General features: G+C 44.2%; 1 protein-coding gene across 4 annotated transcripts in view; it reads left to right on the top strand.

The window, feature by feature from the left end:
• The window catches only part of Ttc28 (tetratricopeptide repeat domain 28), a 425,155-nt gene that overhangs the window by 215,023 nt on the left and 185,743 nt on the right, over window positions 1–24,389 (top strand). For all 4 annotated transcript variants that reach the window (XM_076559941.1, XM_076559942.1, XM_076559943.1 and 1 more), the window contains 2 exons: window positions 3,194–3,466; window positions 4,414–4,544. In XM_076559941.1, coding sequence (XP_076416056.1) covers window positions 3,194–3,466; window positions 4,414–4,544 — 404 coding nt within the window. The remainder of the gene's footprint in view (window positions 1–3,193; window positions 3,467–4,413; window positions 4,545–24,389) is intronic.

The raw sequence follows: 24,389 nt of genomic DNA on the forward strand, positions 1-24,389 counted from the left end.
AAACCTAACTGCTGACTAGAGGTTCTGATTAGTGACCTCTGAGAATGGAATCTCAGCTCAAGCAGAGAAACATAACATAAAAAAGGAAATCACATACAGTTAAATGCATTCACTGTGTATATTGCTGTATCCATAGGCAGAGATGTCCACATATACATAGGTGTCCATGTACACATATGCACATATGTACACATATGCACATAGCCTATGTACTTGGAAGTGGGGGGGGGGCTGAGGTTAGTAGTTTTGAAGGACAGGCATGTTCTTTCAGCCATCGCTCACTGTTTTTCCTATTACGCCACATCAGCTTCTGCTGTTTCATATACTGCCTGATCAGCTCAAACTGGCATGTTGGAAATCTGTCTTTCTTGAAGAGATTTGTCTGTCTCTTGCTGGCTCCCTGTGTAAGTCAGTACTTCCCCCTAAAATGCCTCCCACTCAGAATAAAAGCAGTGACTGATTTAAATGCTGTCCTTTGTTTAAGAGTCAAGTTCCACTCCCATGAAGCTGAAACATCACATTCATATCCGCTTTATATTTATCTTTGCAGTGTCATTTGGGTTTTAATGTACTTATATTCTCTTTCTATACACTTTGAGTGGGAATTTTCTTTCTTTTTTTACTTACAATTTTTCTTAATTTCATTCTCCTCTACCAAAAAACTTGCCGAAGTGAAGTTTTTTTTTTTTTTTTTTCCTTTTTGGGAGTTTCTAGGCAGTGCCTAACCTTAGTCTTCTAACTGTTAAAGTGCTGTCTCCTCTTTCTGTGGCTGTTTCAGGGGCTCTACAGTTGCTATGGGAAAGACAGTCTCATTCTAAAGCATGGGCCTGTGCTTGCATCAGTCACTTCAGTACGAGCAACAGAACACTTTCCTTGTATGTCAGGAATTCCCATTCTGCATACCTGCTTCCTGCCTCCCTATAAAAGCTGAAACATCCAATCCCAATTTTCCCACCACCCTTGGCATCTGAAACTACAGGTTCAATGAAGAGAGGGGTGCATAGACTTTGTCACTGTGGTGGGTGGCAACATTCCTTTTTTGAGGGCTGTGCTCAGTGGCAGGCTCTGCTTTGGGCCAGAGGCTGCATCTCCTCCTTCCACGGCATAACTGGGTAAGGTCTCTGCAGCTTGCCGCTAAGACTTCCTGCTGTAGTGACCCGGTGGCCTGGAGCCCTGCATGGCCCCTTGCATTGCCTCTAACCCTGTCTGACTGACCTTAGATGAATAGATAAATGCCCAGATTCTTTGTTTCTAGAATGATGGTGTCTGTTGTTTCTAGTTTTGCTAATTGGAGGTGGAGTGCTGCTTCTGAAGGCCACTGTTGCCAGCCCGCAGCAGGGGCCACCAGAACCCTGCTCCCAGCATGCTGTGGTAGCCCCTCTTCTGTGCTCAGTTCCTGCTCTTTCCCGGCTGTGTTTAGCCCTGTTGGCTAGCCAGTGCTTACGAGTGTTCTGCTGCTTGATCTTGACAGGAGTAAAAATGTTCTTTGTTCTCTGTTTAGTGATCTGATGGAAGGGGAAAATGCTTTAGGCACCAGCCAGCTCCAAGGTTTCCCTGGTGATGTTGACTGAGGCAAGAGCTCCTTAGCTGAGAACTGAAAAGTCATAAATTGCAGAGATTTCGTGTTAATATAGCGCATTGGCCAGGAGGCTAGAGATTTAAAGAGACCAGCCTTGCCACAGGCTTGATGTGTGGATTATCGGAACCACTGATGTGAAGGAGGTTTCAGGAACACATGGTTATAACTCTTACTATCTTTAGAGAAAAGAGAGAAGGAAAGGACAGGAGCTTGTCATCTGCATCCCCCCCCCCCATGGAACTAATCCCACATGGCTCACTGACCTCTAACCTGACTGTTGCCATTTGAACATAAAATGAGGCTGACATTCGTTTACCACCTGATAGCTCACCCGGGTGCAGGAGATGGTTTCCTTATGGCTTTGTTTGCTAGTGTGTTGTGTGTTTGTGAACTAGTGTAAGATGTAGCCCTTGAGAATGGTTGGTGTTCTGTGGATCCCATTTCCTTTATCACATCTTCTAGGAGAAGCTATGAACAGCTTTACTAATCCGTCCATGCATTTGCTTTTGATGACAGCTGTGTTAGGGGCTCACCAGTGAGACACTGGAAGGGGTTTTATCATGAGCCTGCACTGTACCGCTTGACTACTTAGAATAAAGCATTGTTGACACAAAAAACACATCTCTCACCACCAAGAGGATAAGAGAGAGTTTATTCTGGAGCCAAATATTAGTGACCCTGGCCTAGGAACACAGATTTAGATTACCCCAAATCCCGCATTCCGACAAGGTAGCATTGTCATAAACTTCTTATGGTGACGGAACAAAGAAAATCATAAATCACAGAATATTTGAAATTCACTGGTGCTGCACCAGGCAGGCAGGTCATAGCAATGAACGGGGTTTGGATAACTCTGTCATAGGCCTTAGATGTTGCCTGACACTGTCCTCAGATCTTTGGTTGGTGAAAAATCTACAGTTTTGTTAGTACATTCCAAAAGGTTTCTTTTGTTGTTGTTGTTTTAAAATCTGTTTATCAAAATGTTACGTCCAGTTTTATCTGTTAGTACAGGGTGTTTGTTCTGACACAAGGGGGTGGGGCAGGCAATGGAAGTTTGTTAGGCTAAAGATTGTCCAGGACAAATTGCAATGAGGCTCTGAACCTCTCTACACCACCACAGTTTTAATCAATCAATTAGCAGATGCAGCTTCTTTCAAGGAATTCTCATTTACAGTATTCAACAATTTATCCAGAAAAATATTTTTACTGGGCAATGTGGAACAACTTGAAAATAACTGTTAGCTAAACTGTGTAATACAAGCCATAAAATAAAGAGAATTTAGAAACAAGAGTCAGTGAAGACTGGTGGGCTGAGGATGGTACCCAGTGGAGGGCAGCTGGAAGGGTGGCTTGTCATGTTCTCATAGCCACATTCAGGGACTGTGTTGTATCCTGAGCAATGAAAGCCAGAACAGAGGGTGAATGTGGCCACGCCTGCAGGAGAAGGGAGCTGCTGGGTGGTGAGACTAGCTGCAGGATGTGTGGGCCGTTGGGTGGTGCTAGGTTCAAGTTGGAGAGTTTGGGCTTGAACCAGGCCACAGACACGTTTCTAGAGCACAGTGAAGAGATTGCTGTGTCTGTCAATCTTCATTCTCATGTTTTCTTTTTCTGCAGACACCCTGGAGCCCACTTACCAGCAGCTTCAGAAAATGAAACTGGACAAGAGTCCCTTTGTGGTCGTGTCTGTGGTGGGGCAGGAACTCCTGACAGCTGGCCACCACGGGGCCTCTGTGGTTGTCTTAGAGGCTGCTCTGAAGATTGGCACTTGCAGCCTCAAACTGAGAGGCTCTGTCTTCTCCGCCTTGAGCAGTGCGCACTGGTCTCTTGGGAACACAGAGAAGAGCACTGGGTACATGCAGCAAGACTTGGATGTGGCCAAGACCTTAGGTATGCGTCTCTTCTGCATGTCAGCTGCCTGCCCTGATTCTGACAGGACACTTGGTTTTAGAGTCCTCAGGTCTTGAGGATCTTCCTACAACAAGGGTCCGAGGCTCCTAGAAGACCTAACAGGGTGATTAGCACATTCCTAACCTTCCTCAGGGTTTTCATGTTCAGTTTTAATGCCCCAAGGACTGGTTCTCCAGATGACTCATCTTCATGTTAATTTTGTCCTCCCTGAGAATGTATCAAGGTTTGTCAAAGGGCACAGTGCAGGCTGGGTGGGGTGGACCACACTGAGAGGCTGAAGTAGGTGGATCTCAGTGAGTCCCAGGCCAGTCACAGAGGTTAAGCACTTGCGTTGTGGAGCCATATGACTGCGATGGTCCGACACTTACTAACTGGGGGGACTCTGCGGCTCTGTTTCTTGCTGCTTTAGAGACAGGGTCTCATTGTGGAGCCCAGGCCAGCCTTTATCTTGTGAGCCTCCTGCCTCTCCATGCAAGGAAGAAGGAGAGGCATGACCTGTGGCTGTGGCCATCATGGTAGTGATTTTTCAGGGACTCTCAGGTTGCAGGAAGGAGGGCCGTGGGGGTCTGCCATCAGATACTCATAGAGAAGTGATGTATGATCGGAGGCCTGGAGTCAAATGGCTGAACCAGCAAGCTGATAATGGCTCAGAACCAAAGGTCATCTGTAGAGTGAGGAGGAGACTCCCAGCAGCAGCAGCAGCAGCTGGTTTGTGTCAAGGTCTGCGCCGCCCCCACCCCATGTGTGTGTTACAAGAATAACAGTGTCTAGAGAGTTGAGTTCTAGAATCTCATCTCCCCATATAGAGTCTAAAAGAAAGTAGGAAAGTAGCAAGTCCTGGCTAGAAACTTTGTGGCTTTGAAGAGAACCATGTATGTTATAAATAATGCTGTAACTTAGAGAATTTCCCTCCTTATCCAAATCAGGTGACCACACAGGAGAATGCCGAGCTCACGGAAATCTAGGCTCTGCGTTCTTCTCCAAAGGAAATTATCGAGAGGCTCTCACGAACCACAGGCATCAGTTGGTCCTTGCCATGAAGCTGAAGGATCGGGAGGTAGGAAACTCACCTGTAAACCAAACTACATTTTCAGACACATAGAGCCCTTGCTTGATCATCATTGGCTCTCTCATGCATGATTAGGTGTTAAATGTCTATTGCACAGTGCCCCTGACCTCAGGAGCAAACAGCATGCTCGGGTGCACTGTTCTGATTCTCTTCAAGTGTGCTATGAAACACACAGGCAAAATGGCAGAGCTGTATCTGTGACACACTAGCTCACACAAGCTTTACTTGTGATCTAGTGTTATGATTGTTGCTCATGCATTTTGTTTCTTCAGTGGGTTTTTTACTTCTGAGAGAGAAGCCTGTTGAGTTGACAAGGAGAGCCATCATCTCTGTGCCTCTGTGAGTTTGACTTCCAGGTTCCATGTCTGAGTGAGATCATGTAGTGTTTTTCTGTGTGGTCTGTTTCACTTAACATGATGTCCTTCGCATTCATGCTGTGGTGCCCCGATGTTAATGTTTTGACACTTACGTGTTCCCGTATCGTGGCTGCTGTGAACCATGCCCCATGAACACAGCATCCCACTTAGCGTCTGCTCCTCTTTTCATGATGCTGAGGAGGGAACCTCGTGCCTTGTGCATGCTAGACAAGCATTCTAATGCTCAGCCATCTTCCCAGCCCACTCTAAATCTTTAAGATTTTTTTTTCTTAGTACTGCTGTTTACCTCATTGTGATAAACTAAAAATCTTTATTTCTGTGTCATTGAAAACTGCCAAGTGATAAGCCTGGAGTTAACTATGGTCAGAACTTAGAGGAATAGGCAAAGTGTCTCAAGGGAACCAGTGTATGTTTTGTTTAGGTTCAAAGTTCCAATAGTCCAGTATTATGATCAATCCACATGAGTCTACTAAACGGGTAACAGAATTTATTAAGACATAAACTGAGGAAATACACTCACGAATACGAGAATGGAGTAGACAGCAGAAGTCGTCCTCTGATCTGACCTGGAGCGAATCTACCCTACAGGCAGGAGCAGGGAGCAAGGGCATGTGACCCTTCTCCTGTACAATGGCAGGAAGCACCGCCTCCTTTGGGCCATATAGCCCAAGGTCATGGGTGGGGCAAATACCACTACAGTCCAGTCTTCTGGGATTCTTAGACCTGCAGTCTCCTCCAGGAACTCCTGTCACAGGCGGGACTCAGAGTGAGCATGTGCACTGCAGTTTCTCCCCTGAGGTGTTTAGGACACTGAAATGTGAAAACGCTTCTTAGCAACTACAGTGAATACTGTCTTAATCGATACCAGGATGCTGTATGTGAGTTAAGACAGGGACTGGTTATAGACTCAAGGGTCTTCAGGAAATACCTGAAACACTAGCATTATCTGTCATGTTCTGCTGACATGATAAGGTTCTTTTGAAAGATGATATTTGTTAGTTTATACAATTACGTAAGAAATGTATGGAAGTAACTAAGTTTTGTCTACCATACGGTTACCATTTTGGACACACTCTGTTAGCCACATGCACAGTTTTATCTGTTTGTATCAATTCAAAAGTGAAACCTTTTTTGTAAGATTGTTTTATAACTTTTTCAACTGAATTTAAAGTCATCTTCATAATTATTTCGCCCTCCTGCCCTTTCCCCCTGTCACATGTGTTAGGTTGTTTCAAATGATTTCGCGTTATGCAGTGTGAGACAGCACACGGCAGCTGAGCCTTTGAAAGCTTATCTGTCCCTTTGCCTACGTTAGGGCACGTGAGTCTGTCAGTCTCACCAACAGCAGGCTCTAGGTTTTGCTTTCTTATGGGCACCAACATGAAGCATTAATATTAGAATGCAAAAGTCAGCTTGGAAAGCTAAAAAGAGAAAGCGGTGTTCTATAGGTGTTGGCTTGCTTGCTCTGTTTTTGAGACAGGGTCTCACTATGCAGCCCTGGCTGACCAGGCTGGCCTGGAACCCACAGAACTTTGCTGCTTCTGCCTTGAGTGCTGGTTAAGGGCATGCAGTTTTGTTTGTACTGCTTTGATCAATTGGGCGAATTGGTTTTGATTCTTCCATTTACAGCTCTATTTTTACTTCACTGTCTGTCTGGAGACAACGAGGTCTCACTTTGCAGTGTAGGCTGGCCTGGAACTTGTGACCTTCCTGCCTTATTCTCCCACATGCTGGGATTACAGGTGTGTGTCACCGGATCAGGTTCATATCTTAGTCCGTGTTTTCTGCAGTGGTTTTGGATATTTTGTGTGGGTTGGATTCTCTATCACCCCACTGCATATGGAAACTGTGCTAACGCAGTTTTAAGTATCTTACGTAACACCCCACACCCGCTGTGACACCCCACACCCCAGTGTGACATGACACCCCACACCCCAGTGTGACGTGACCCCCCACACCACACTGTGACGTGACACCCCACACCACACTGTGACACCCCACACCACACTGTGATGTGACACCCCACACCACACTGTGATGTGACACCCCACACCCGCTGTGACGTGACACCCCACACCCCACTGTGACGCGACCCCCCACACCACACTGTGACGCGACACTCCACACCACACTGTGACGTGACACCCCACACCACACTGTGACGTGACACCCCATACCACACTGTGACGTGACACCCCACACCACACTGTGACACCCCACACCCCAGTGTGCCGTGACACCCCACACCTGCTGTGATGTGACACCCCACACCACACTGTGACGTGACACCCCACACCACACTGTGACGTGACACCCCACACCACACTGTGACGCGACCCCCCACACCACACTGTGACGCGACACCCCACACCACACTGTGACGTGACACCCCACACCCGCTGTGACGTGACACCCCACACTCCACTGTGACGCGACACTCCACACCACGCTGTGACATGACACCCCACACCACGCTGTGACACCCCACACTGTGACGTGACACCCCACACTCGCTGTGTGCCGCCACTGTTGCTGCTGTGGAAGGAAGATGTCTTCCACACCTGCCAAGACTGTTTGTTACGTTCTAGAGAATCATCCTTTTGGGTTTCTGTTTGAGTTCCATCCGGGTAGACATACTGTGGGAAAGTGACCCCTTCACTGTAGGGATCGCCCACCAGGAGCCTGCTCTGTCCTCCATTCGTTCTTTGTGCTTCGCACTAGCACACACTGAGGTAGTTTGCTGCATGTGTGTCGTGCCTCATGGATGTGGTGTGTGGCCCTCTGGTCTCTCCTGCACACCAGCGCAGAAGGTTAACTCTAGACTCATAATTTGCCATGGGAAATTTTCTCATAGTAATTTTATCAGGTCATGATTTTGTGTCTCTGGGTTCTGCAGTTGTGCAGACTGTCCTCAGGTGATGGTAGTTTGTGCCTATGGCTTAGGCAACTTTTTCCTCTTAATTGTTGCACTGATTAGAATTGAAAGTGCTCTGTGTGGCAGCCACACCCACCAGCATCCAGTTCAACCCGTGACTTTCTGTGTGACAGTTTTCGTCGTGCATGCCTACTGTGAGTGATTGGGTTGCACAGGGCGCTTGGAGGCATCCCCCCCTCTTTTTTTCCCTTTTATTTTATTTTGCAATACCATTCAGTTCTACATATCAGCCACAGATTCCCTTGTTCTCCCCCCTCCTGCCCCCCCCTTCCCCCCAGCCCACCCATCCCCCTCTCGTTAAACACTTCTCCCAGTTGGTCTTCTTGGTTTCTCCTTCCATTGCCAGATACACATCAATGATATCATGTATCTGCATAAAACCTAAGAACCACCTGAGAGAAAACACGTGATTTTGCTTTTCTGAGACTGACTTAAGTCACTTAATAGGGACATCTCCACTTTTGCCAATGTCACATTCTCTTTATTTAGTCCTCTGTTGTTGGACACCTACATTGGTTCATATCTTGGCTGTTATAAAGTATAGTTTTTAATCTAACATCATCTCTGTGACCTTTAGTTGCACCTTACATGTTCTGTTGAGTTATTTTTATATTGAAATAAAATGCCCTCTGCAGCAAAGTTAGCCACTGTAAACACTGGGCATATGGAGGTAACAAACTGCATCCTTCACCTCGTGCATCTGAACTCCAGTGCATTCTAGGATTTTACCAAACAGTAAGATAGCAACCTGAAACCCATTAATCTGCTCACCTTTAGCAGCAATGGGGTTTTCTTTTATGCAATTACTCTCGGATACTTAATAGGGGAGGTGATACCTTCGCCACAGGATTTTTCATTGAGAGTAACCTTCTGTCTCCTTTAATGACTTCAAAATTAATTTCAGGTACCCACAGAGACCTTCCTGTGAGTGAATATTAATTGTCAGGAGGGTCCATAAATTACATTGTATTAAATGTTCTCTCGTCAGGAAATCTGATATGCAAATGCACCGATGCCTCCAAAGGTCTTATCACCCCCATTTCTCTCTAGAGCATCATGTTTCTCTACCCATCTGCCCCCCAGGACCCCACTTTGGCTTACTGCACCTGCCTCAGCCTTCAGCCCTTGCCTGCTGCTGTACCATTGTTGGCTTTTTGCCCAGGCCACCTCTCCCTGACATGCTCATGTCAGTTTGGTGACTGAGTTCTCTTATTTCTTCTGTGATAGAAATGTGTTTCCTGTCTCTCTCCCCATCCCCTCTCCTGCCATACTTCTTTTAGCCTGAGCCATTCCGTAGCTTACTCTCTGCACCTTCATTCTTTGTAACAGGAACTCTACAAGTTGAGGAGAATGGGGTGTTCACTCCTGAGACCGTGAGCATAGCCCAAGAGAGTGAGATGATTATGAGTTTAGGTATCACACAACCTTGAATTTGAATTTTGCCTCTATTAGTAATTGCTGTGTGGCCCTGAAACTGTCTCTTTTAAATGAATGGACCAACATATGAGTCACTTCATTTTGGGGCTGCATCACAGCTTTCTTTGTATCTTTTGATGAACATCAGCACTTGTTTCTTAGGTGTTTGCTGATGCATATGTTTAGAATGATAGATTTTTGCCAGTTATCTAAAGTGGTTGTTGTTAGCATTTAGGCATCTGTACTCACATGCCCTTAGGATCCAGACAGGATCTGTCCTCGGCTGCAGCCACCAAGAGCACCCCCTGTGTGCACTCGCTACCTTTCCTTTTAAAGGCAGGCCTTGCACACCTCCTGTCTCTTTCTCTTCCTTGGTTCTCATCCCTAGGGCCGGTCTCTGCCCCTTCTCTCCCCTCCCCTCAATAAACCTCCCACGTGGGCTCTGTTGTATGGTATTCCTTCCTGCCGTTTTTAAAATACAACAGTTGTACTGAGATATATCATCAGCAATATAAGGAAATCTTAAACTCCAACAAAATTAGTTAAAAAGTGAAAAGAGGACACAACCATTTGAGCGAGTAACTTTGAGTGCTGTTATAGGTAGTTTACATGCTGTTGTGAAAAGTAAGTGTTATTTCATAGAAGCTGCTTTCAGAGGACAGAGTCTGCAGCTTTAGGATTCTGAGAGGATGCTACACTGTCGCTGGAGTTATTGTTTTCCTCTTCACTGTATCAGTCGTGTGTACACCACATATAACTGCAAAGTATCAGCGCTTGTTTTAGCATAAAGTGGCTTTGTCCCAAATATTCAAGTGAACTGGGCATTGCTGGAGGGTTTTCTTTTGTTAGGTGGCTTTGTATATATACTTCCTGTCACGCTGCAGCGTGTAAATGTTCTAATTTCTGAAGACCTGTTTTAAGTTCACCCCAATTCTAGTTTCTTCTCTTTCCAGCCATCTCTTGTAGAGTTCTTTCAGTTGCCCTCCTGAAATTTAGTTCAGACCGTGAAATTACCTGTTCAAAAAGCTTTGCCGGCTCCAGTTGCCTCTGGGGGAGTCTAAATGCCTTCATAAATGTCCCCGTGACTTTCCAGCAGTGCAGTGTATAGTCCTGTGGCTTTGTGCACCATAGTTTTGTCCTTCTGCTTATTAGCTCCTTTTGGCTCCCCTGGGTGTTAAGTTTGCCTGACCATCTCTTGCTCACCAAAGCTCTCTTTCTCATCATCTCCACTTGACACCAGACGGTAGTCTGCAGATGAGATCCGTTGTCTCTTTGTGGCCTGTTTGTGTATCCCCAGGCTTTATTGTTTCAGCATCTGCATTTGGCCATGCGTGGTTTGGGGAAGAGAACAAAGTCAGGGTTCTTCCCATGGGTCCAGCTGGCCCAACAGTCAAGAGGCTGCAGAGTACTAAAGCAGTGCTCTTTATGTCTTTATGCAGACAGCATGTTGCCTCACTTGTATAGCTCACTAATGAGTCTCCGTCTCTGACTGTCATTCTTGTAGCTTGTTGTAGGTCAAGATTGTGCTGGCGTCCCAGCCTTTTCTCTCCCACATGAGGATGTGACGTATTTCCAAACCAGCTTGTCAGTCCTTCTTTCTCTAGACATCCAGTTGCAACTATGATTAGAATAGAATGTGGCTTATATATTTATTAGACAGTGGGGTCATGGCCCATTTTCTGTGCATTTAAATATAGGTGTGTATATAAAATATGTAGTTATGTAGTTTCCTTTTTTATTTTTAATGCCAAGGAAATAGTTTTGTACTTATATTTGCAATTTTTATTTGTATGTGTTTATATGCATTTGCAGGGTATGATGGGATAGCTTGATTCATATACATGAAGTATATGATCAAGTTAGAGTCATCAGTAATTCTGTGATCTTGCATATTGTTCTATTTTCAGTTCTTATTTTTAATTATGTACATGCGTCTGCATGGGAGTTTGTGCACGTGAGTACAATATTTTTGGGGATGAAGATGTCGGATATTCTAGAACTAGGATTACATGCAGTTGTGAGCTGCTTGCAAGAGCAACATATGTTCTTAACCACTGAACCATCTCTCCAGCCCCATCAATATTGTTTCTATGTATTGAGAACCTTCAGCTTCTTTTCCTCTACCTATTTTAAAATTCATAGCACATTGTGTAGAATGTGCTTGCCCTGCAGTGTGTAGCATTGGGACTGATCCCTCTGATCTTGGTGGTATGGGGCCTTTTCTGCCTGTTCAGGGACTGTGATTCTACACTGCTTTGGTGTGGTGGAGGATCTGCAATGTCTGTCTTCCCCTGTCTGTTGTATTCCATCGAACCAGAAGCCCTTCAGTTCCATCCATGTTGCTGCAGATGATGGAATTTCTCATTTTACGGCTGTGTCTATATTACCATTAAGAAACGGATTCACTGACAGGTATCTGGTTCTTCCAGGTTGTAACTGTGGTGAACAACATTGAAGAAGACACAGGTGTCATGCATCTCTTTGATGTGTTGATGTCATTTCCTTTCATATAATCCAGCAAGTGAATTTTAATTTTTCAAGGCATCTTACCTGCTTTGCACAATTTCGGTATGATTTAAATTCTCACCACCACTGTGCCAGGCTCCTTTTTCTCCACATTCTCACCTCTTTGATAATAGCCATCTATCTTAGTCACATGTGTATTGCTGTGAAGAGACACCATGACTATGGCAACTCTTATTAAATTGGGGTTTGCTTACAGTTTAGAGGTTTAGTGTACTGCTGTCATTGTGGGTAGCATGGTGGCACACAGGGAGATGTGGTACTGGAGAAGTTAAAAGTTGTACATCTGGATCCATGGGCAGCAAGGAGAGAGAGACGCTGGGCCTGGCCTGGGCCTTTGAAACCCCTAAAGCCCACCCCCAGTGACACACTTCCTCCAATAAGGCCACACTCCTAATAGTGCCACTCCCTAAGCATTCAAACATATGAGCCTATGGGGACCATTCTTATTTGAACCACCACATCATCTCTAGCAGGTATATGGTGACAACCCACAGTCATCTTATTTCATACTCTTTATGGTTATTGAGTCTCACAATACCTTTTCATATGTCTGTAAACTGTTTGTGACTTCTTTTTAATGTGATGCAGCAGTCACCAGCACTTGCTGTTCTTCTTCTTTTTTTTTTTTTTGGTTTTTCGAGACAGGGTTTCTCTGTGTAGCTTTGCGCCTTTCCTGGAGCTCACTTGGTAGCCCAGGCTGGCCTCGAACTCACAGAGATCCGTCTGCCTCTGCCTCCCGAGTGCTGGGATTAAAGGCGTGTGCCACCAATGCCCGGCTGCACTTGCTCTTCTTGTAGCAGACCCTAGTTCAATTCCTAGCACCCGCATGGTAGCTTACAACCACCTGGACCTCCTGCCCAGGTGATCCTGATGTTTCTCTTCTAGTCTGCTCAGGTACCTGCATGCGTGTGGTGTACATATATACTCAGATATAAACACATAAATGTTAGATAAAAACATAAACCTTAAAAACATACATATTTAGGGATGGAGAGAGAGGGACTCATGAGTTCCCACACTAGCTGAGGAGTTGTTGATGGTTTCTGGGGAGGGTGAGTCTGCTTGCTTGCTTGCTTGCTTGCTTGGTTTCTTTTTCTTTCTTTCTTTCTTTCTTTCTTTCTTTCTTTCTTTCTTTCTTTCTTTCTTTCTTTCTTTCTTTCTTTCTTTCTTTCTTTCTTTCTTTCTTTCTTTCTTTCTTTCCTTCCTTCCTTCCTTCCTTCCTTCCTTCCTTCCTTCCTTCTTTCTTTCTTTCTTTCTTTCTTTTTTTCTTTCTTTCTGTCCTTCCTTCTTTCTTTCTTTCTTTCTTTCTTTCTTTCTTTCTTTCTTTCTTTCTTTCTTTCTTTCTTTCTTTCTTTCTTTCTTTCTTTCTTTCCTTTTTCTTTTTCCTTTTTTTTTTTTTTTTTAAGACAGGGTTTCTTTGTAACCCTGGCTGTCCTATAACTAGCTCTGTAGACCAGGCTGGCCACAAGCTCACAGAGATCTACCTGCCTCTGCCTCCCAAGTGCTAGTATTAAAGGAGTGTGCCACCATCACCTGGCTTGAGAGTCAGTTTTCTTTTCATGTATATGTATATGTGTGTGTAAACAGGTAACCACAGAGGTCAGAAGAGGGCATTAGATGCCATGGAACTGGAGTTACAGGCAATTATGAGCCACTTGGATAGCTCTGGCTATTCCTAGAAACTGAACTCAGGTCCTCTGGAAGAATAAGAAGTACTCTTAAATCACTGAGCTACCGCTCCATGCCCAAGAGTCAGGTTTCTTTAAGGGTGTGACCACTGTTAGGTTGACCATACTCCAGTACATGGCCCCACACCAATGACTATATAGTGAGCACAAAATGGAACTGGTGGGGATTAAAAAAATGAGGACATAAAGTTTGAAGAGATAAAGTGGATCTGTGTTAGGAATAGGGGTAGGTAGTATCAAAGTATATTGCATGCATGTATGAAATTCTCAAAGAATTAATAAACATTGCATTTAAAAATAAATGCACACATTCAAGTTCTTTGCTTCCCTTCTTCCTCCCTTCCTCATCCTCTCTCTTTCTCTTTCTTTCTCTATTGAATTGTCTGTATTCTCTATATGTCTTGGATTTAATACACAGTTTGGAGATGTCTCTTATTCCATAGATTGCTCCTTTACTTTGTCAATGGTTTTCTTTGCTATATAGAAGCTTTTCAGTTTGATGGAATTCGACTTATTTTTACTACCTGTGTTTGTATCATATCCATTCAAAATTAAAATATTTCCCCAAATTAGTTACAAGGGTGGTTATTATAGACATATCAACACTTAATATTAATATTTTGCAATTGTTTTCATACCAAAAGGCACCTTGGTCCTGAGTGAAACTGCAGGCCTGGAACTCCTGGTCACTTGTTCTTGGTGGCCACACACCCCACCCTCCACCCTGGTACACTGAAGGAAAGGGTTCTGACTGCTTTACTAACTCTCACTTACTCTAACAGCCATATCCAGTGGTTCACCACACCCAGGTGCTGAGCCTTTGCTGTGAGGATCAGGAGGCTGCTGTTGCTCTTGTCATTACCGGCTAAGACCCTCTGGAGCCCCTCCTGTTCCAGGTCGGTGGTGATGCTTGTCGCCTGGAGGAGTGTCCAGGTGATGGTTATGGTAGAAGCTTCCTTGGCTTGTTCTTGCAACTTCAGAGCTGGAGAGCAAGTTTTAGAAACTGGAAAACACAACCACATTTTGATTTCCTGTCTTTTTTACAGTTATCTTTGTTGTTAGTGACTAAATCCTAAAATTCACATTCAATGAGGATTCCTTTGACTGTCTCATGCCACTCTCATAAGATCTTGTAGAGTGAAAGATGATTCTTTATGATTATGAAAATAAAGGTGAACTATAATCACCAGCTCATGACACACGTGGGTTTGTCAGACCAGGAGAAAACTGAGCTTCTGGGTCTCCTCTAGGATGGGGCTGCAGGAAATTACCCAGAGGTCTCCCAATGACGTCATCTTCACCACAGCACTGTCTCCAATACAATGCTATTTCCTTGGAGGTTTTTGCAGCCACCGTCTACACAGTGTGTATTATATAATCTGCACTAGTGGTGATGTGAAATCCATTGAAAGGTTTGTGGTGTGTGTGTGTGTGTGTATGCATGTGTAAGAAAGAAAGAATGTAGTTAAGGTAATTATTTTACTCCTAGTAGTACAGGGAGTAGATTAAAATGTAAAAAACATTCCACTTTAGCCAAGAACTATACCCTCTCAGGGAGTACTGAGTTCATAAGGAAGGCTTGGCAACCTTCTCTCTGAGTCTCAAAGGCCTTCGAGAAATGAGCAGGAGAGTTGCACAGTAACCCATGTCACCCCCAGATGGCAGGACTTGCCGAGAGAGGCGATTGGACCCAGTTCTGAGGGTGAGATCTTTGCATTATGAATCAGCTGAGTCAGGCCTTTCAGACCTGAGGCGAGTTATAAAAACTTCTTTTCAACCTGCTGATAAAATAGCGATGACCTCAAAGGAAACAGCGCGTCCAGCAAGTCTGCTTGAGGCTGGTGTAAGACCTGCTGTGCAGCCACTCCGTTTTCCCTGCTGGGTTTTCTGAAATTCTGCTTCATTGTCATGTTGTCGTCGGTCCTTTTTGTGACGAGCAGAAGAAACTAGAAAACAGGACCCAAACCCAAGATAAAAGGTGCTGCATAAGACCAGCCCCCAAGAAGTCAGGGTGATTCATTGAAAAGGGTTGTAGAACTAGTCAGCCAACTGTGATGGTAGCCTGTCCTCCTAGACACTGGAGAGGTCCAGGGGCTTAAGGTCAGCCTTGAAAATATGATGGGATCTCTTTTTGTAAAGATTTTAAGTGTGTTAAATATATAAAATAATATATGCTCATAATTGATGAAAAATAGGAAATCTCCACAGCAAAATAGAAACCATAGACAAATAAAGTAGAAACATTTGGGCCGAAGAACAGAGCAGAGCACCTGACAAAACTCACCCTTTGGGCTGGTTTACTAGAACATTCTAGGTGACTGTCAGAGGGGCCGAAACAGAACCAGTGCTCTGTGGGGAGGGCTGGTACAGATTGTGTACGCGGTGAAGAAAGGACAGAAAATCAGGCAAAAGTACTATTTATAGGAATAGTAGATAACATTTTCTCCAGATTTAATTAGAAGGAAATAAATGTACAGATTCTAAAAGCTTAGGTGACCTCAAGCGAGATAAATGCAAATAAAAACCACATGCTGTAAACCAATTACAAGAGAAAATCCTGAGAGCTTCGAGGGCACAGTGACACATGACACGGAGCAGGGACAGTGCGGACTGCGTCTGACTTTTTAACAGAAGCAGTGAAGGCGGGCAAACGTTTTAAAGTCCCGAGAAAATTCTGTCAACCCAGAGTTCAATAACCAAAACTAATTTTGAGTGAAAGCAAAATAAATACATCTTAAGAGAAGCAGTGACCAAGGAGGTTATCGAGAGCCCTGCCCTGTGTAAGTGCTTGGGGGAAGATTTTTCAGGGTGAAAGGAAATAACATTAAGTGGGATATTCAGGGACACAGAAGAGACCAGAGCTTGTCAGTGTGTTGCTGAAAATAAAAGACTGCATGCACTTTATTTTCTCTAAAAAACATATGCTTGGAGCTGGAGAGATGGTTCCCCAGTTAAGAGCATTGGTTGCTCTTCCAGTGGACCCATGTTCTGTTCCCAGAACCCACGTGGCGCCTCACGACCACCCATAACACCAGTTCTGCAATCTGACATCCTCTTCAGGACTCCAATGGCACTGCTGTGCAGAAATACATGCAGGCAAAAATACCTAAACACATAAAAAAAATTAAAAAATTAAAATAAAAATCAAATGCTCTCTTAAGACAAAAATTATAGCTCTGATTGTGATGTTTATAGCTAACAGGGATGAATTATATTTGTTTGTTTGTTTGTTTGTTTGTTTGTTTGAGACAGGGTCTCAGTATGTAGCTTTTGCTGTCCTGGAACTAACTATGTAGACTAGCTGTCCTCAAACTTACAGAGCTCTATCTGCCTCTGCCTCCAATGTGAGGGATTAAAGGCATGTACTCCATGCCTGGCCATCAAATATATTTTATTTTCATGTGTTGCTTTTGAGAGCTGGAAGTGGCACAACCACTTTTAAAACATGTCTGACAATTTTATTTTATCTCAACACATAGTGGGAGCAAGATAGCTCCCGGGCACCTGTCTTGTGGAACTGAGAACATATCTCTACACCATGACTGTGTGAGAATGTTCATAGCAGTTTTACTCATAACAGCAAAATCTGGAAATAGCCAAGGTTTCTCAGTAGCAGGATAGACACATTAGCTGTTGTGTGCCGATATAATAAATGCAGTAGAAATAAATCTCAAAACTGTTAGACTGTGGGGGAAGTTCAGGCGCAAAAGCAAACACGGTTTATGCATTCAGCAGCAGGAAGTCTAGAGAGAGCAGCACTGGTCTGTGGTGAGAACTGTCACGGGCGACAGGGACTGATTTGGGAGCTACCTAGCCACACAGGTCTGTCAGCTCACTGATGGTGTAATTAAAATGTGTGTATCACATCACATGTGCAAAACACATTAGACTCCTGGAATATTTAGGAATAGTGTATACTTTAAACTGTATGGAAGGCAGGTGGACTGATGAAAAGTGATCCGATAAAGCATGTTTAGCAGAAGACACAGAAAAACATTATGGATCCAGACTCTTAATAGAACATGTAGGTATTCAGCATTCTGCTCTCTTGACTTTTATGTTCATATTTTTTTTGTACCATAGAAAAAAAGGATGGAGAACTTGGTGGTGGAAGAGTGATGAGCAGTCCTGATGATTAGATCTGTTGTGGAGCTCGATCCCCAAGGTGTAGTTTCACAGGGTACCCCAATCCCTACATTCCACAGCTCCTCCTCTGTCCTGGATATACACACAGCATACCTTAGGACAATCCAGAAAATGTTCATAGATGACTGATGGTCAACTAAATGCCCCAAACACTGAGGTACACAATAGCCATAGCCATGAACACAGATTGTGTGTGTGTGTGTGTGTGTGTGTGTGTGTGTGTGTGTGTGTGTGTGTTGATAGAGAGTGTGAAACACCCACTTTGCATGTTTTAGTTGATGGAGTGCTCACTCGCTCAGCCAGTGGTCTTTACCTATGGATGGCTTCCCACGGTAGAGCCTATAGAAAAGCTGTTGGCTGAGCAGAGTGGACACTATGAGTTCAAGGCCATCCTCAGCTACCTAGAAAGTTCAAGACTATCCTGGGCTATGTGAGTCTTGGCTTCAAAAGAAAATGTGGTATTTCTAAAGATCCTAAAGGTTCCGTATGTATTTATTGAGACATGGTCTTACTATGTGGCTCTGGCTGTCCTGTAACTTGCTATTAGCTCAAGCTGGCCTCAAACTCAGAGATGCACCTGCCTCTATCTCCCAAGTGCTGGGATTAAAGAAGTGCACCATCACACCCAGCATTAGTCACACTTTTTAATCTATTATGATATAGTCTATGTACTATTAACTAGATACCAGTTATTTAAAATGACTGTTATTGATAATGAATTAGTATTTGTGTGTGGTGATTGGTATTTACCATTATAAATAGTAATTCTGGTTGTGCCCAGCTGTATGTGTTTCCAACTCTTAAGTTTATTCAGAACAAAACAGTCCCCTCCACTTCACTGAGGAGGCTGACCACATCTAGACCAAAGCTGTCTGTGAAGTCAGATTTGGTTATTACACCCCCAGTCTCAGCAGCTGCGGTGTTCCTCTGTAAGTGTCTCTGTTCACCTCCTCACTTGCGAATCTTTCAGTTCACTCACCTCACTCCCTGGCTGCATTCAAGGGACAGACCCAATCTCTGGAGGCAGGTGGAGGTCATCATGGAGATACTGGATGCCTTCCTTGGTAAGGCACCAGTAGAAATGTTTCCAGGCAAACTGCTCCTTCATGTGGCTTTGAGACTGGAGAGACTGCATGGCCTTCATGGCGTGAAGGTTAGGTGCGTTTTTGTCTGCTGGTTCCAGGTGTTTGGGCAAGTGGACATCCTTCTTGGACACCATCACCCCCTCTTTAAAAAGGAGTTCATGATGCAAGCCTGTTCCTGAGCATCAGCATCAAGGTGGCCACAGGCCTGGGGCAGAGGCTGGAAAGGACAAAACAAAAGTAACAACAGACAATTCCTGAAGTCCATTTAATTTTGTTAGGGACATCACTAAAATTGTTCAATTTCCTGTTGTTGTGGGTTCGAACAATTAAAATCTGATTAGAATAGTTGATAAGACTGTCTTGCCACTCATGATCTGGCTCAGAATCCTTTCTTAATTTCAGTTTTATTTCTCTAAAACAGTCTATTTTGAAGCAATCATCAAGAATCTTCTATTTTTCCAAAATAAAGCACCCCTGTCTAATTTTCATTAAACAGATAGGGACCCCAAAGTTCTGCTTTCCTCAGAGGATACCCTGAAACTGCCCCGTTGAACTGCTTTTAATTTTAATTCTTCTTCAAGGTTCTGCAGGCCCGCTGTCCAGGTGCTCACTGATAAGATGCCCACTGTCCAGGTTCCCACTGTTCAAGTGTCCACTGATCAGTCCAGGTGTCCACTGGTCTCTGGAGGATGGAGCATGTCTTTCTGCCTTTCCCGAAAGGTGGAAGTGGAGCTTGCCCAGTCTTATAAGTCGTTTACCAGTTCAGTAGCTGATAACACCACACTAATTATTTGGCTCATTCATTATATTGATTTTATTCAGACTTTGTGATGATTGCAGAGCATTGCCTTATCCTTGCATGGCTCCGGGGACATGGACCTGCCTGGGGTGGTAAAGGAATAAAGAAAAGACACATGAGCACACAGAAAAGCTGGGGTGGGTGTGTGGACTGGGCTCTCTGATGGAGAAACCACAGCACTCTAGAAACTCAGCATGTTTATTATGTAGAGTTGAACAGGGAGGCAGGACTATTGCATTCAGATGTATAAGGAGGGGAGTTTATGACAAATAGCTGAACAAGGAGCAGTCTTCAGGCCGAAAATATCCAGGGAGAAAGCTACAATGGATATTTCTGCACACACTGTCAACATCTGCATATGGACCAGAGGGAAGGCTTGGTCCTTTGCTTCTGGGTCTGAGGCTCGGGGGTCCTTGACTTGGCTGTGCCCATGTCAACAGTACACATTCACTCAGGACTTCACTCACTCAGGGCCTCCACTACTGGAGAGCATATGTTTTACTCTGTAACTACCTTTTGGGAAGATTTACCAGTCAAACCAAGAGATTAAGCATGATTAAAATATATGTGAATATTTCTCAGACTCTCTGGAAATGCTAGGAGGAATCACCATGTCTTCTTCCCAACTTACAAGCAGAGAGTACTTTAGTTATCACTCACACTGAGCTCATTAGGACACAGCTCTCTAAGCTTCAGTTTCCTGATCGATTAAGAAGATAGGGTGGCCTGGCAGGGGTGGCACATGCTTTTGATCCCTGCACCAAAGATTGTTAGAATTTCATCTACTAGTATGCTGGGCAGTGGCATAACTCTGCCTTCTTGTCTAGGCAGATCTCATTTCAAATTCAGGACCGTCTTTGTCCTGCAGGCAAAGCAGTTGAAGGACTTATTTTCCTTTTGTGTTCAGTGTTACTCTCTTACCATCCCAGTTGCCTAGACTAGCCAAGAGTTGACTGCTGGTGTAAGGAAGTGAATCCCCTGGACCGCAGAGCTGAGGGTGCCTATTGTGTTGTTCTCTTGAGTGTTTATGAAACTCATCTTCTAAAGTGTAGAGCTTGCTGTAGGTCAGTTACTTTGCTTACTCTAATCCTTGGCTAGGAGAGGGTCAGTTGGGGAGGGCTGTCCAGTTTACAAGTCAGAGTCACTTACCCTTTCTTAGCCATACCTCCCAACTCTGGCCCCACACCCTGCCCACTGATCCCATCTCTGCCTTGCACAGTCGGTGGGCGGAAGGGCTGGCAACGTGGTTTGTGACCTTTTTCCCCTTCCTCCTCTCTCTGTGGGTTTATAAACAACTGTCCCCTCACCACAGAATACTTTTACTCCCTCCAGCAAAACTGCTCAAGTGTCTTGCCTCACATGAGAGGAAAGTGCATTTCTTATAAGAGGAGCAATGAGTGTAAGTGTGCATGTTTGTCAGGATCTGTTGAAGCTCAGTGGAGTAGGCCACATGGCCACAGTGCTGGAGTGAAAAATATTCCACACTGGTAAGCCTGGCCAAGGTTTCTGGTTCCTTCTCCACCTGTGAGAGATCCTTTAAGAAAATGGTGAGGAAGAACAAAGCAGTAAGATTGCTTTAGCACTCTGTACCACAAACTGTCTACCAGTTTTATTGTTTGAAACAAATCACGACTTCAGGACACTTTCTCCTTGTTGGAAGTGAAATACATGAGCAGTTGGAAAGGTCTTCAGAACTCTTAGACAAGACCGAGAGTTGTCCTGAAAGCTGCCTTAGGAAAGGGTGTTTACAGAACCGAGCAGGAAGCAGCCTGTGGAGTCCAGATTCTTTCAAGTCCTGTGATGATTAAATGTTTACTTTGCCTCAGTGGACTTTAAGAACCCTGTAGATAGAATTCATGATTCTCTCTCCTCTTTAATAAAAAAGTTTAATTATGGCTGGGAGTATAGCTCAGTTTGCAGAGTGCTTTTCTGGCACATAGAGTCCTGGGTCTGATCTCTGGTGTTGTATAAAACTATGCCTGGTGGTGCACACTGGTGGTCCCAGCACTTGAGAGGCAGACACTGGAAGATCAGGTGTTCAGTTCTCCTTGACTTTGTGATGAGTTTGAGGCCTCCCTGTTTCAAATATCAAACATACATTTTAATTGGGATAATAATCATATACATTTATAGGGTATGGTGTGTATTTGATCAGACTAGATACCAGTGTGTTCATCTTTTCTGACGTTTCTCACCCTTCTCTTTTCATGGTGCTAGTCAAATGCTTTGCTGTCATTTCCTGGTATCATTTAAAATGCTCTCTAGCAGGTCTTCTGAGACACACTATTAACTGTTACAAGCCTTAGCTACCCTACTGGGCTCTAAGCATTAGAAGTCAATCCTCTGTAAAAGCAGCCTGAGCCCTTCACCACCGCATGCCCATCCCCCGCATGCCCATCTCCCCCACCCCCCACCCCCGCACACTCACTGCTCTGTGCTGTCAGGTGACTGGTGTTTTCCATGCACTGCAACCACCCAGGCTTCATTCTGTCTTATTCTTGTGGGTACTCTTAAATAAAAACTCCTTCAGAGATCCTTTTGTTTTATATTTGCTTATCTTTAAAATATAGAAATATCTTAAATTAGATCTGGATAATATTCTATAGATGAACTAGGAATGTAAATTACTATCCCTAAGGCTATCTCATTCCTTAATGTCTTTCAAATACAAAGAGGGAGTCATTGATGGACCTTTAACTAGTAAGCAGGAGGAGGAAGAACTATGTGTAGATCACCATGAAGCACATTTGTACTTTAAACTCAGGCTTATTAGTACACGTGTGTTTTAAATTAACTTTTATTGACATGTACTACACATAAGGAGAGTGCAGAAATAATTTTTAAAATGGATTTTCTGTGAATTTTGCAAGGTAAACACACCTTTCTAAGCTCCTCCCAATCCACTGTTTCTGCCACTCAGGAGTCTGGTATCCTCCAGTGTCAGCCACACCCAGGATAACCACTATTCCAATGAACTGTGACTGGGCTAATTTTTATTGATTTTACGTTCCTCTTATTCCTGGCTTTATTCTCAACATCATCTCTGTTAGATTCCTTTTGATTTCTGTGGTTTAGCTTTTCTGTTGCATCAACATCTCCAATATTTGTGGATTCTTTTAGGTTGTTTCCGTTTTTTGTTTTTTTTATTATATACTGAAAATTCTGTCTCTGTGTCATTGTTCTTGGAGAGAGTTCTTTCTCCTTATTTCTGCTGTTTCTTTTGCCTTATAAGCACTTCTCACACACTCGCCTGGGAGTGGTTTGCTTTGTGATTGCTGCTGTGAGATTCATTGAGGCTCCTGAATTTGTGGTTTCATGTTTTTACCCTACTGCAGCTTGCTCCAACATCAGCTCTTAAAGTCCTTTTCCACCATGGTTTTTGTCCTCTCAGTCTGCAGTTCGACCGACCATCCCACATCTCTAGAATTCAGACTGTTTTGTCTCCTTGTTATTTCTGTGTCTTCCTCCACCCCCCAGATCACACACTTTCTCTCTTTTGTTATGTCTGGCTTTTGTACGAGTGTTTTACCTGCGTGCGTGCGTGCGTGCGTGCGTGTGTGCACCACCACTAGGCATCAAATCAGAGTCTTCACGAACAGCAGACAGTGCTCTTAAACACTTAGCCATTTCTCTAGCACCTATTTATTTTACTTTTACTTATGTGTAAACATGTGTGCATATGTATGTCTGTGGATATATGCACATGGGTACAGGTGACTTGGAGCCCAGAGGTGATATGATCTCTGCAGCTGGAGTCACATGCATTTGTGAAATTCTTGACATGGGTGCTTGAAACCAAACTCAAGTCCTCTGCAAGAACAGTTACACATTCTTAGTTGATAAGCTGTCTCTCCAGCCCTGAAATTGATTATTTTTAAGTACATCTTAGTTCTCAGAGGAAATTTGTCTTATGTTATTTAGTGTTTATTTTATATGTATGAGTGTTTACCTTCATGCCTGTCTGTGCACCATGTGCATGCCTGGTCCCTTCAGAGGACAGAAGAGGGCACCAGATTCCCTGGAACTGGAGCCCCATGTGGCTATTATCTACCAGGTGGGTGCTGGGAATCGAACCCAAGTCCTCTTGAAGAGCAGCCAATGCTCTTGGCCACTAAGTCTTCTCTGTAGCCTTGTCTTATGAGTTTTTAGTTGACTATTTTAATATCAATTATTTTACATTCTATCTCCAATGATCCATGGGTTTGTCTCTGTTTTCTTCTTGTTTCTCTTGGTTCTGTTGTGCCTGGTTCCTCTCATACTAACTATTGACTATTGTATCTCAAATATTTGGCACACCTCAGTGGAATGGTCTTTATCTGGGAGCATCTTCTTTGATATCCACAGGCACTTAGAGTATGGTCATCTTATCCTAGAAAAATAGAACCTGCGGTAATCCTAACACCTGTTGGCCAGACCTGTTTCTGAGGTTAGGCCTAAGCCTGTGGTGCTGCTGTTGGGAGCTGGAGACTTTGATTGTTATCTGTGTGGTCAGAAAAACGCCAGAGCACGATTTGTTACGTTGTGTAGTTGTCGTCTAGGTGGGTGCTGCCTATGACGTCACACAGCGTGGGGAAGTGTGTCATCAGGAAAGGTGTGTCGTGCAGTGAAGGTGGCTCAACATGGGTGCTGCCCCCCAATCACGGCTCCTTAGTGACTCTGAGCTGCCTTATCTGCCAGGCATGTGGGGTGCTGAGCACTCTGGTAAGTGTCTCTCCTTTGTGGCAGCCACTTCATGCTCATTCCTGTTACCCTTTTTAACTGGATAACCAAACACCTGGGTGTTTCCTTCTGTTCAGGATCTCTGCCCACCCGGTTGAAATTCCCACAGAGCATGCTGGTATTTAGGTGGCTGTTTAATTAT

The sequence above is a fragment of the Peromyscus maniculatus genome, chromosome 23, assembly GCF_049852395.1.
Source record: "Peromyscus maniculatus bairdii isolate BWxNUB_F1_BW_parent chromosome 23, HU_Pman_BW_mat_3.1, whole genome shotgun sequence".
Lineage (NCBI taxonomy): Eukaryota > Metazoa > Chordata > Mammalia > Rodentia > Cricetidae > Peromyscus > Peromyscus maniculatus.